The 13,837-nt window shown below is 41.4% G+C and overlaps 1 protein-coding gene across 1 annotated transcript in view; it reads right to left on the bottom strand.

The window, feature by feature from the left end:
• Nucleotides 1-12,192: 12,192 nt before the first annotated feature.
• Nucleotides 12,193-13,837, bottom strand: part of YWHAQ (tyrosine 3-monooxygenase/tryptophan 5-monooxygenase activation protein theta) — a 37,585-nt gene continuing 35,940 nt past the window's right edge. Inside the window, exon 6 of the mRNA XM_004745775.3 lies at nt 12,193-12,926. Within this exon, the coding sequence (XP_004745832.1) occupies nt 12,867-12,926 (60 nt within the window). The 3' untranslated portion in view covers nt 12,193-12,866. The remainder of the gene's footprint in view (nt 12,927-13,837) is intronic.

Below are 13,837 nucleotides of genomic sequence, written 5' to 3'. Positions count from 1 at the left end.
CTGTTGGTCTAGTGGTGCCTCTCTCCAGTGTGGGAATTCCTTTTCTATTTTTGTTTTTAAGATTTTATTTTTATTTGAGACAGAGAGAGAGAGCACAAGCAGAGGGAGAAGCAGGCTCCTGGGAGCGTGATGCGGGACTCAATCCCAGGACCCCAGGATCACGACCTGAGCCAAAGGCAGACGCTTAACCAACTGAGTCACCCAGGCGTCTCCAGTGTGGTAATTCCTTGATTCTGATCTACGTGGTCACTGCGCAGTCCTGTACTTTGCTTCTGAGGGACGGATCACACCAAAGAGCCAGAACATTAAGACCTGAAGGGGTGGGTAGGTGGGGGAACATTACCTTTTATTTATTGGCTTACTCAGAACAACGTAGACCAGATAAGTAAATTCATTCTGCATTACAACACTAGCTTATTTCCGGCATCATGTACAGCCCTTAATACTTCATCAGTATGACAATTTAGTTATATATTGACTTATTTACAGTCTGCAGGATTCTAGAAATAATTTCAAAGCAGGTATCCATTAAAAATTCTAGGTAGATGGGTGGCTCAGTGGGTTAAGCCTCTGCCTTCAGCTCGGGTCATGATCTCAGAGTCCTGGGATGGAGCCCCACATCGGGCTCCATGCTCGGCAGGGAGACTGCTTTCCCCTCTCTCTGCCTGCCTCTCTGCCTAATTGTGATCTCTCTTTTTCTCAAATAAATTTTAAAAAACTTAAAAAAAAATTCTAGGTAGGGGCGCCCGGGGCTCAGTGAGTTGAGTGTCTGACTCTGATTTTGGCTCAGGTCATGGTCTTGGGATCCAGCTCCGTGTCAGGCTCTGTGCTCAGTGAGGAATCTGCTTCAGAATTCTCATTCTTCCTCTGCCCCTCCCACTGCTCTCTTTAAAATAAATCTTGAAGAAAAAAAAAAAAAAAGATTCTGTCCTCTCTATTAAAAAAAAAAAAAATCCAGGTAATGGGGCACCTGGCCACATGTTGGGAGTGGAGAGTACTTAAAAAACAAGCAAACAGAAAACTGAAAAAACACCCTGGGCATAAAAATATATGTTTATAAAAAAAACAAAAGAAAGAAAAGAAAACTGAAAAAAACAAACCTCCAGTTAATGACATGGATGTGATTTTTAAATATACAAAGGGTCATGGTTGCCATCTAGTTCAGTGATGTTTTCAAGCCCCCCCTTTTTTTGGGATTGTTGTTACTTTTAGCTATAGCACTCTCTCCCCAAAAGGAATCTTTTGCAGAAACAATGCAAAAATCCATTTTATATAGACCAAAGCAGAGCCTTTGATCTGAAATACTCACAAAACATCTTCATAGAATCCCTAAGCCTTCTTGAAACTTCCAGAAAGAGGCTCCAGAAAGAGAAAATCTAGGGATTTTCTCAAAGTCCCCAGAAAGTTAATAGCAGGAATAATAGCTCAGGCCTCTGATCTCCAGTCTGGGGGCTCTGTCGTTTAAACACTGGTTAACTCTTTAGAGGATTCCTAAAATTGGGTCCCAGCTGAGATGAGTTAGGTTTTGATTGCCAACTGTAGGATGAGCGTGCAGTCCAACACTGGTAGTAACAGGGACATCCACACAGCACGGTATATGCAAAAAGAACATCTGGAAGGCCAATTATTCACCAGTTGTCACCTCTGATGCCTTAGTAACAGGGCAAAGTTAAGTGCTTTACACAAAACTAAAATGAGTTTTGGGAGACGCAAGAGGGTACAATGTTCTCTTTAAACAGTTAGGAACTCTCAGCTCCTGGAGAGGTAGGGGGATATTTGCCCTTAAGATTCTTCTTAAGAAGAGAAAGTTAGGAGCACCTGGGTGGCTCAGTGGGTTAAAGCCTCTGCCTTGGCTCAGGTCATGATCCCAGGGTCCTGGGATCGAGTCCCACATCAGGCTCGCTGCTCAGCAGGGAGCCTGCTTCCCTTCCTCTCTCTCTCTTCCTGCCTCTCTGCCTGCTTGTGATCTCTGTCTGACAGATAAATAAATAAAACTTAAAAAAAAAAAAAAAAGAAGAAGAAGAGAAAGTTAGGGAGGGCAGCCTAATTTGGGTTTGTAATCTCTCTTACTCTGGTTTAACCCCTAAAGAATTGAGGAGAAAATGATTAGTATTCCATTTCTACCTAAGAAGTAACATCTCCCCAGAATCATCAGGAACCTTCTTCACTTTGAATAACTTACAGTGGGTTTTCTCTAGCTTTACTCCAACAAAACAAGGTTTTGAAGGACCAATGAGTTTGCAAGGTAGAAAGGGAAAGGAAGGACATTCTAGTCATAGGGAACAGTACTGATAAAGACCCACAGGCACAGGGCACATCTTGATGGGCCACAGTGAGGCACACAGTACAGCTCAAGATTTCTTGCCATATAAGCTGAACCTGAATTTAATAAAATGGGAGACATTCTAAGGGAACCTACCCCTGCTTCTGCAGCAAACCTATGCTCCCTCCCCAAAAAAGAGGCGTGCTCTAGATTAAGAGAGAACATTGCCAACAAACACAACATGTGGTCCCTTTCTGCACCCAGATTCCAACAAACCACTAGAAACGTATTTTTGAGACAACTGGGGAAGCAGGACTATGAACTGACTGGACGATGCCAAAGCATGAATGTGATTTTGTTGGGTGTGAAAATGGCTGTTATTAACAGAAAACGGTCTATTTTTTAAGAGCTGCACACTGAATTATGTAGTAGTAAAAATACAGAATGTCTGTTATTTGCTTCAAAATACTTCAGCAAAGGATAATAAATTATTTTTTTTAAAAGATTTTATTTATTTATTTGACAGAGAGAGATCACAAGTAGGCAGAGAGGCAGACAGAGAGAGGAGGAAGCAGGCTCCCCACTGAGCAGAGAGCCCGATGCGGGACTCGATCCCAGGACCCTGAGATCATGACCCGAGCTGAAGGCAGCGGCTTAACCCACTGAGCCACCCAGGCGCCCCAGGATAATAAATTATTTAAAAATAGGGGTGCCTGGGTGGCTCAGTGGGTTAAAGCCTCTGCCTTTGGCTCAGGTCATGATCCCAGGGTCCTGGGATCGAGCCCCGCATCGGGCTCTCTGCTCAGCGGGGACCCTTCCTCTCTCGCTGCCTGCCTCTCTGCCTACTTGGGATCTCTGTCTGTCAAATAAATAAATAAATAATCTTAGGGAAAAAAAAAAAAGAGAGAATTAAAGCAAAATGATATAGTGGCATGAAACACAGTATGTTATGGAGACATCTACCAGATTCCTACTGTTGCCTAAACCAGGTCCTTGTTCTGTTTATCTGGGAAAAAATCTGGCATGTCACAATCAAATATTGACTGCATGCAAGATACATAAATTACTGCATCTAATCCTCTAGTAATCCTTTGAAGCATTATCCCTATCTTACATATGAGGTAGTGACTCACCCAAGGTCGCAAGATTGAAATCCAGAGCCATTTGACTTCACCTTCATAACAAACACCTGAAGAATTTGGCATAAGTTCGAGACCTCTATTAGCAGGTGGTAAAACCTTCTAACCAGCATCCTATAATATGGAGATCAGCCTACTTTTCCACACTTCTGCAGGCTGCACTCATGTCCCATGCCCAAACTCAAACCATTTCTGCTAGCACACTCCACACGTTCCATTTACGGAGATCTACTGAGCCACTATGTGCGACATCATTTTGGGTTTTTGGTGTCCGAGGTGTTTATGACACACATCCCCTCAGACCAAACATTTGAGAAGTGAAGCCAGCCCTTTTAGATCATCAAATCCTATTGCCAAACACAGGACTGGAAACATACCAGGTGAGCAACGTCCCCCTTATTTCCTCTATTAGAAACTTAAGCAAAACTTGCAGAGCTCACTTCGGGATCTCTGTCCCCCTACAGGAAACACCTGTGGCCCAGCCTGATAGAGCTTTCTAATCCTTTTACTATAGCCCTGCACCTTAAGAAGCAAATGAAATATGTGAACACAACACTATATGCCTACATATTAGTTCTTCTTTTAGATCTTTTAAAAAGAGAAGCAGGAAGGATTGGTGAATACATATAGAGGAACTCAAGTGCTCTACTTCTAACGGGAATATTGGGCCCCCAGTTTGGCCCTGATGACCCACAGAACCATTAGCTTACATAATGCCCTAACAAGTTTCTAGGCCTCCTGCCCATTGCTGATACATCCCTGGCTTTCTGCCTCAAGTTTGGGGGCAATTTCCCATCAACACTAATCTCCCACTAACACCTAATACAGACTTCTGGCCTCACCCAGCACCCAGATCCTTGGCTTCCTTACCTGTGTTCTTAAGGATAAAGTCACTAAGTTTTCAACATTGTATCATGAAATCTTTTTGGTCAGGGTAAGTGTAAAGCTGTATTTTATTTTTACTTTTAATAAAACACTGTTGACCTGGGCAATGACTGGGGGCCGAGACAGAATTATCCAGTCTCTGGTGCTCTTCTGCATATACAACCCAATCCATTTCAGTTGCTGAAAGGACAACCCTCTCATTCATCAGCTTCAGGGGAGCACAGATCTCAAGTGTCCTGCTCCGCCCAGAATCCTGTTAACTTTGTACTTCCCTGGTGTTAAATAATTGTTCGAGCTTCCTTAAAGCAATGGTTCAGAATTACCAAGCCCTGAGCAGCATCAGCACCACTTTGGAATTTGTTACAAATGCACGTTATTTCTCCTACACCCACTGAATCAAAAACTATTTCAGCACGCCCTCCAGGTACTCTGGCTGCCTGAAGTTGATCATTACGACCTGGAGCCACCATCAATCACTTATCAGTTAACTCTTGAGAAAGGGAGGCATTTCTATATATGCCTACTCTCTGGGTCTTGATTTTTCTAATTTTAACACAATGACCTCTCCCCATTTTATTCCACCAGAGAATGCTAATTAGAAGCAAAACTACTGCTTAATTTTTTTTTTTTAACTTTGCATTCCCAAGTTACACTGTCATTTTCTTTTTGTGTCTACGTCCTTGAAAATCTAGGGCAATAGGTCTGTTCAAAGTGTGGTTGATTTTCTGAACCACAAGACTGTTTTCATTTTATTAGATCTTTCCAATTCTGAAATTAGGCTTCTGCCCCATGTAAGTGTTGCACATACATATATTCCACAACCCTTTACCCTTGGAAATACACATATAGGCTCATGGGCAAAACAGGTGTCTACCTTTCATTGGTAAGAAAACTGAAGCTGAGCGAGATTAAGCCTACAACCGGAGGGGGGCAGAGTTGCAAGTTCTAGGACAAGTACAGTCCTTGGCTCATAGTAGGCATTCAATAGTGAATGAATAAACAGCTGAATGAACATGTTAGTTAGACCGTTTGACTTCTAGGCTGCTACTCTTTCCACTTAGGTCACACTGTCTTTCATATTATGCAACTGTGGGAACAGACAAGTCTTGGAGGAGTTAATAATCTGGTCCCATTCATTGTCCCAGCTCTAAGTTGCCGTGTTGCCAGCAATCAGAGAACACAAGTCTTCGGAGATCTTCGCGGTGAATCCTCCAAGGTTCTTATCAAGTTCCAGAATAGCTGAAAGAACACCCATCTGTCAAGGACAAAATGGCCAAAATGTAGGGCCTTCTCTGAAGACCCTCAGGTCTAGGATGGAGAAAGAGAGCGAAGTACTAAGTCCAGACGGTTAAAAAACACCGTTGTGATGTCGGCTGAAAATGAGAAACAGGAGGTCTAGTCTCTGCCAGGTGTCTGAGTTCTTCAAGTCAGAGAGTATTATTGAATGAAAGGCACATATATATTTTTAAGATTTTATTATTTATTCATGAGACAGAGAGGGAGGGAGGGAGGCAGGGGGAGAAGCAGGCTCCCCAGAGAGCAGGGGGCATGATGTGGGACTCGATCCCAGGATCCTGGGATCATGACCTGTGCTGAAGGCAGACGCTTAAGCATCTGAGCCACCCAGGCGCCCTGAATGACAGGTTTATTTTTACAATAAACGCCAACTTCCAGGATACACAACCATGCATACTCAGAAGTGAGGTTAACCTGAGCATCACTGAATCAGCTTAATTCCTTAGTTCTTCTACATCGCCATAGAGGTTGCCCTCTAAGTTAAATTTCAGTTGGCTTTAAACAAACCTCTTCACATTTTCACCAATGACATCTAGGAAACAATGGTAGGCTGTCAAAGAAAACTGACCTTTTTCCCCAAAGATTTTATTTGTTTGACAGAGAGAGAGATCACAAGTAGACAGAGAGGCAGGCAGAGAGAAAGGAGGAAGCCGACTCCCTGCTGAGCAGAGAGACCGATGTGGGGCTCGATCCCAGGACCCTGATCATGACCTGAACCGAAGGCAGTGGCTTAACCCACTGAGCCACCCAGGCGCCCCAGAAAACTGATTTTTGTCTATATAGTCAAATATCTATTAATAACAACAGGGCATTTCTAAATAGCCGAGGTGACAGTGACAGCTATCCACATTATCACAAGCAAAAGCAGAGCAAATGCCCTAGCAAAGCAGAGAACGGAGCCAGCCTCCCACAGCCCAGCATCTCAAACAGATGAGCCTAGAGCATGTAATTTTATGTCTGAATTAGCAAGGAAATTACTAAACCTTTAGTTCAAATTATAGTACTTAACCCTTTTGATAAGCATTTGAGTGAGAACCCCAGATATCCCTGAACAGCTGTATTCCAGCTCACACAAAAGAAATGAAGGGCCTAGAATTGTAAGGCCTCTTGGACTTTTTTTTAAAACTCAGAGCTCAACCTGGAGTTTCAAAGGGATTGCACTTAGAATTCATATTGCAGGAAAGCCCTGGATAAGCCTCTTTGCTAGTGGAGTGAATGCTAACCCCGCCCTCCTTCCAGCATCTAAGTACTTCCTTGGGAATCTCAGGCCAAGGCTGTGACATGTTGCAGAAACGGTATCTGAGGACAAAGGAAAGATAGAAGAATTAAGCTTTCCATAATCATTCACGTAATGTGGAATAAAAGCATCACTTTCAAAAGAGGGGGTATCCTCTTTTTTCTAAAGGGCATCAAAGGACTCATTGCTCAGCACATTCTAAAGTAGAAAGTGTTGCCATGATCACAATACTGTAAATGGAAGGGACCAACTATTAAAAACTGGTATTATTCACTACAGGAAAATTATGAATTTATAGTCCAAGGGCATGGATTAAAAAAAAAACAAAAACCCTGTAAGATCACCTAAAAGACATGGTTTCCAAACTCATTTGAAATCAATTTTACATAATCCACTGTTTACATAAACTGATTTTTATAAACTATTACCCTTATTAACATGTCATGTATTTTCTATCCTATTATTTTAGTGTAAGCTCTATAACCAGCATGAGTCTTGAACTCACGACCCCAAGATCGAAAATCACATGCTGTACCAAATGAGCCAACTAGGCATCCCATTTTTTTTTTTAAGATTTTATTTATTTATTTGAGAGAGAGCGATCACAAATAGGCAGAGAGGCAGGCAGAAAGGAGGAAGCCGGCTTCCCGCTGAGCAGAGAGCCCCATGCGGGGCTCGATCCCAGGACTCTGGGATCATGACCTTAGCCGAAGGCAGAGGCTCAACCCACTGAGCCACCCAGGCACCCCTCAACGATTTTTTTTAAAGATTTTATTTATTCAAGAGAGAATCCAAGTGCGCAGGCGCATGAGCATGACTTGGGAGGCGGAGAATAGAGGGAAGGAGAAGCAGACTCCCTGCTGAGCAGGGACCTAGACTCTAGGGCTGGATCCCAGTGTCCTGGGATACAACCTGAGCCAAAGGCAGATGCTTAACTGAGTCACCCCGGCGCATCCCAAAGTTTTTTTTTTTTTTTAAAGTAATCTTTACACCCAGTGGTGGGCTTGAATTTATTATTATTTTTTTAAAGATTTTATTTATTTATTTGACACAAAGAGAGAGAGGTCACAAGTAGGCAGAGAGGCAGGCAGAGAGTGAGAGGGAAGCAGGCTTCCTGCTGAGCAGAGTGTCCGATGCGGGACTTGATCCCAGGACCCTGGGATCGTGACCTGAGCCCAAGGCAGAGGATTAACCCACTGAGCCACCCAGGTGCCCCAAGGTGGGTTTTAATTTAAAACCACAACATCAGAAGTCCAACGATCTGAGACAACCAGGCACCCTATTTTCCACCCTTAAGAAAAAAACAAAACAACAACAAAAAAAAACTTGACAGTGACAAAGTTCCCACGATCCACCACCTGGACATCATCTAAAACATGATATAAGTAGCAATCTACTATCATTGGTTTAAACTCCAAAAAGGGCAAGGTAGTGCCGCAGCTGAGCACCAACCTGAAAGTAGGCTACTCCATTTCAAATCCTGACACCACTACCTTGCCTGGCGTCTGTGCTTCAATTTTCTCCTCCAAAAATCAGGAGAAAAATCTAACCTCCAAATCTCATGAAACAGAGTTTTATCTGTTAAGATGCTTAAGATGCTTAAGAAACTGCTGAGATGGGAAAGTCAGGCCTCAATATGCTGGCCCCAGACCACATGTAGCAGCAGGAACGGCAGCCTGGGCTGGAACGGCCTGATGGCCCTCCCACTGTACTCACCGAATAATGACGAAGACTGATTATTCAAGGGCCTTCAACGGGAAGCATACACAACAAACAACATATGTAAACTGTAAATTTGACAAATAATGCTTGGCAATGAATGTTATTTCCTTACTTTTCTGAAGATTGTCAAAGGGCTCACACCTTAAAAAATAAATCAGAGAAACGTACATTAAAGCCTTCATTTTCTAAATCTGAGTGACCAGAAGAGAGTAATTTTCATTGAAAATCCTTTTCAACCTAGCCAGTACAGAATTACGGAGAATTTGCTTATTTGCATCTAGTTCTTCTATTTTCAGGCCAAACATTAGCTAGTTGCTGGGCCCTCAGTAAGTCAGTTGGTCTTTCTGAATGTTTCCATACCATGAGTTAGGTTTAACATATCCCACAATTTCTCAAGCTGCTTCTTCAGTTTTACTCAAAGGGCAAAACTGACAGATTAAGGGGACTGGCAGGAGTTGAGGAAGAGGTAAAACAAAAACAAAAAAATCCCCAACCTTCCAAATATGATAGGAGGATACACACTGTCATTTATTCACTCTGCAAACCGAAGCACCTAGAGCAGAACAGTGGCATGAAATGAACTTGGTGTGGCATCTGCGTTCAAACTCTAGGTCTACCACTTAATAAAGACACATAATTTTGGACAAATAATTTCATTTTTTTTCTGATCAGATGTCCCATCAGTCAAGGGGAAATGCACTTGGCAGGGCGGTTGACAGGATTAAATATCAATGTGCATGGCACTTGACCAGGTGCCGGAATCTACTTAGTCAATACTGGTTCCCTGTAAGGCAAAAGGGCTGGAACATTTACGGAAATGCTCCAGGAGCTATAATTTTAAAGTGAAGAGGAATCCTCCAGCTTTCTTCCCTGGGTATTTATTACTACTTACTCCCTTCAAAACCTAAGTTATGAAGGCATATAGTCACTGACAAGTAAAATGTGGATAAGCAGTAAATGGCACGTCTGCTTCAAATTGGATTTCACGACGATGATGATGATGATGATGATCTTCGTGTCTTCAGTTACTGTGGGTTCCCTTACCTTAGCTCCCGCTGAAGGGATCCAAAAAAGTTCACTGTGGTTTATATTGGAACTTAACTGCAATGTCCTCAAAATTCCATAGTACTACACATGGCATACATACATGATGACCTCTTGCAAAGCTCATCAAATACAAACTGAGAAGGGAAGACAACAGATGCATGTCAGAAGAAAACATACAGTGTAAATGCCTTCACCACTTTAAAGTGAAAATCTTCCTGAACTATGTAAAGAATGATGGTATGGTTAAGTGTTAGTTTTAATATATTTAGATGGCACTCACCCATAATCAGTCCAAATAAAATCCAGCTCACAATGTGACAGTAACAATCACATGTCCATGCCTGTCATAGACCTCAAATGTTTTTCAATGTTTGGCTCAACTCCATAAAAATCAGTGTGTTTAAAAATTACAGTTCTGGGGTGCCTGGGTGGCTCAGTGGGTTAGGGCCTCTGCCTTCGGCTCAGGTCATGATCCCAGGGTTCTGGGATCGAGCCCCACATCAGTCTCTCTGCTCCACAGGGAGCCTGCTTCCTCCTCTCTCTCTCTGCCTGCCTCTCTGCCTACTTGTGATCTCTGTCAGATAAATAAATAAAATCTTTTAAAAAAAAAATTACAGTTCTGATTTTCTCAAATTATTTTGCTCTTCTACTAGAATTTTTACACAGCTCCCTTAGGGAGTTTTCGTGATTTTAAAAAACCAAAGGAACAATCTCTACTGATCAATATTTAAAGTTATATACCTACATATATTTGGCCAATTCTGCCCCCACAACGAAAAAGTTTTTCTTTTCCAATCTAAAACCAACAAATCATAGCTCACACTGTATGCTGGAAAAGAAATTCCAAATGTTTCTATTTTGGATAGTCAATGTCAGAATGCAACCCCCCCAAATTATTTTGTTATTAAAACTGAAAGGACATTAAAAAAAAAAAAAAAACCACCCTGCCAATTAAGCTCAAACTACAAAATAGGTGTTAACATTTAACATTTCTGAGGTCTGAAAGTGATTTAAAAAGTTCAAATACAAACACGACTTTGAACCTTCCCTCCACCAGAAACTTTGCTCACGTATTCCCTTCCCCTGTGAAAAGGTGTTTTCTCTCCTACTCAGTTTTCAGCAGTGATCTACAAATATCCTCTACATCTAGTGTAGGCAAGTCCCAGCATCAGAGGGTCAGAGGAGATACCACAAGGCTGCATTCCTTTTAAAGATGCCACGTTCTCCTAAAGCAAGGAGAGATTTCAATGAGACTAAATGCTGAGAATAATCTGCTTTTTAAGAAGGCGGGTCTACTTTGGGGGCACCTGGGTGGCTCAACTGGTTAAGCATCTGCCTCTGGCTCAGGTCATGACCCCACAGTCGTGGGATGGAGTCCTGCCTCGGGCTCCCTCTTCGGCAGGGAGTATGCTCTTCCCTCCCCCTTTGCTCATGCTTGCTCTCTCAAATACATAAATAAAATCTTAAAAAAAAACAGAAACAAAAACAAAACTTGAAGAAGGAAGGCTGCTTTTGTAACTCAGTGATTACACAGTACTTACCAGTACTTGTTAAGATGTAATAGTTCTTTCTTCTAATTCACAATGTTCTTCCTATGTTCACTGAAATTTTTATTTAAAAAGCAGTATTACTGATTTAGATTTCTGGGGACCGAAGTCCATATTTAAAGTCCCATTAAATTCTCTTCATGGTCACATTTTAGGAGATAAAGCTATACAGCTTTACATAAAACTGTGACTTTAAAATAAATTCTCAGAACAGTACTTAAGAAAGGTTAGTATAACAGCCCATGTAATATTATAAAACCAAAATTATCTGAAACTCTCTAATGGTACAACTCAATGTTTACAAAAACCGAATTACTTGAAAGCTAAACAATATACTCTCAAATTTTGGCATTCTGCTTGAATACGCACTGAAACGTACTTCTAACACCAGCCAAAGCACTCATATTCATATAATTAACTTTTCTAGTTTCAAAATCTCCACTTTATTCCCTATAACATGTAACTAGGCATCATTTACATCTGAGGAAGAGATGGCTCGCACTACTGATCTCTGGTAAAACACTAGCTCTTAAGACATGTAGTCCAATTTTACACATTTCCAGGCATCCCTAGACAAGTGAATCACAAATCAGGTACAAATCATTACTACAGTTTACGTAAGATAAAAGGGAAGTTATCAATAAACTTCATAAAGTAGTAAATTCATCTGCCCCTTAAAATGAGTGTGCAACTGTTACAAAGCCATAGTGAATGGTTTATAAAATGTAGTTTTATTTTACGTTACTCTGCTGTTACACAGGGCATAACATTTTTCACAAGGCCTTTTTGGGACTACAGTCAATGATCAGCAACACACAATTGCGGTTCAACTCTCTACACGACAGGCACTAGACAAACCGGACACCCTCTCGTATGTGCATAAATCTGCTTGGAAAAGTAGTAACGTTTTAGACCTGGACTTGTGTGCTTGATTTCCCCTTTCTAGGGTAGTAAGAAATGACATGCACTTTCATTTGCCAAAAGCAATGCTTGTACACTTGCAGCAACGTGCTATTTCTATTACACAGTAAAGTGAACACCAGAACTACAAAGGCAGAAGGTGTAAGTGAATTTTTATTGGGAAGGGAAGTTGTCAACTTAAACAGCAGCAAATGAAGAATGAATAAGGAAACCTCCTGTTGTCACAGATACACAAGACCTCCGTCATATATGATACAGGAGGCATTTTAATTTGTGACCCCCAGCGCAGAAATGCCAAATGCTTTTCCATTCAATCGAATACTTCTAGATTCCTATCAAAAAGGAATACATTAAGAGCATGGAAAAGTTGCTTACGGAAAGGAAACCCCTGAAGAGGGAAGGAGGGAATGTAGAAATTAGGAAGTTATGCAGAACACTTTGTAAATTGTAATGACTACATTTTCATATCTTCACAGTAATACAAAACACAGTCACTTGCAGAACTGGTTCAGATTACTTCAATACCAGATACATTTTTAGTCCTCTACAGAAGTGTTTGGAAGTTACTTGTGTTTATATGAAATGAAGCTATTAATACTTTTCTACAGCAGTAACTGCACACCAGGAAGGCCAAGACAAACACAAAATCAAGGAATGGAGTTTTTCCCAAAGCTGCAGTGTGAAAAGACTATAAACAGTTGATTCCATACACATGAGTGGGTTCTTTGCTATAGGAAATCCAAATGGAATAAGGAATGGAGATGAGTAAAAAGGTTTCTTGAGGGGAAGGATGACCACCCTGTATGCATTTAGTTTTCTGCCCCTTCTGCCGCATCACATTCTTCTCCTGCACTGTCTGATGTCCATAACTAGGGGAAAAAAAAAAATCATAATGTTATCCAGACAACAGAGACCGTGACTAAGAACGGATGTTAAGATTTCTCAAAATCTCAACCACCACCAACTCCTCCTCCAAAGTGTATCTTTGTAAACCTTTCACTATGTATTTAAAATTGATACACAATCATACACTATTTGAGTACATTTTTCAAGCTTTCTCTTTTAAAAGTGTAACATCAAAACAACAAAAAAGGCAATATCCTTAGAATTTAAAGTTCTCTCCATTTGCAGCAGCCCAATGCTCTTCTGAAAGCACTACTGAAATATAATTTATGAGATGAATAAGGCAAAAAAAAATTTTAAGGGGGAGGCGAACTACCGTCATGATAGCAGTTTCCAAATATTTGAAAGTCCACCATATGGAAAAGGGGCAGACCTACTGCACCTCTGGCCGAGGGTTAAGTGGCAGCAGGTGACAAAGTGAGAACAAAGGAGCAGCGGGCATGCAGATGCACAAAGCCTTCCTGCATTAGCCAGGATGTTAAGATCTCCAAGGAACTCTCCAACTGTAGGATGGAATGATGGAAGCAAAAGAAGGGAATCGTCAACAGCTACTGACCACAGCCTACAGCAACACCAGGAGACTAGTGGTATTTCCAGCATTCTAGAAAAGCTAGAATCTTATAGATCTTTAAGTTATTGTTAATGTACTAAAATAAATTTAAAAACAAAAACAAAAACAAGTATCTCTAAAGCACTGTAAGAGAGAAATAAAACAAAGCCAACTAAGAGAGACAGCAGCTCCACGGTATTCCCGAGGGGTACTGGCTCAGAGCTTTTCTTCTATGGAAGTGGTTTATGCTCATGGTTCTGCTGTCACCACGAGAACCGGGAATTCTAATGGCTGGGAATGAAGTGTCACGATTTCCTTGTTTAGCAA

Source organism: Mustela putorius, unplaced genomic scaffold, assembly GCF_011764305.1.
Source record: "Mustela putorius furo isolate JIRA1106 unplaced genomic scaffold, ASM1176430v1.1 tig00000813_pilon_pilon_pilon, whole genome shotgun sequence".
Taxonomy (NCBI): domain Eukaryota; kingdom Metazoa; phylum Chordata; class Mammalia; order Carnivora; family Mustelidae; genus Mustela; species Mustela putorius.
Note: the sequence above shows the minus strand (reverse complement) of the source record. Positions and strands in the feature narration are given on the sequence as shown.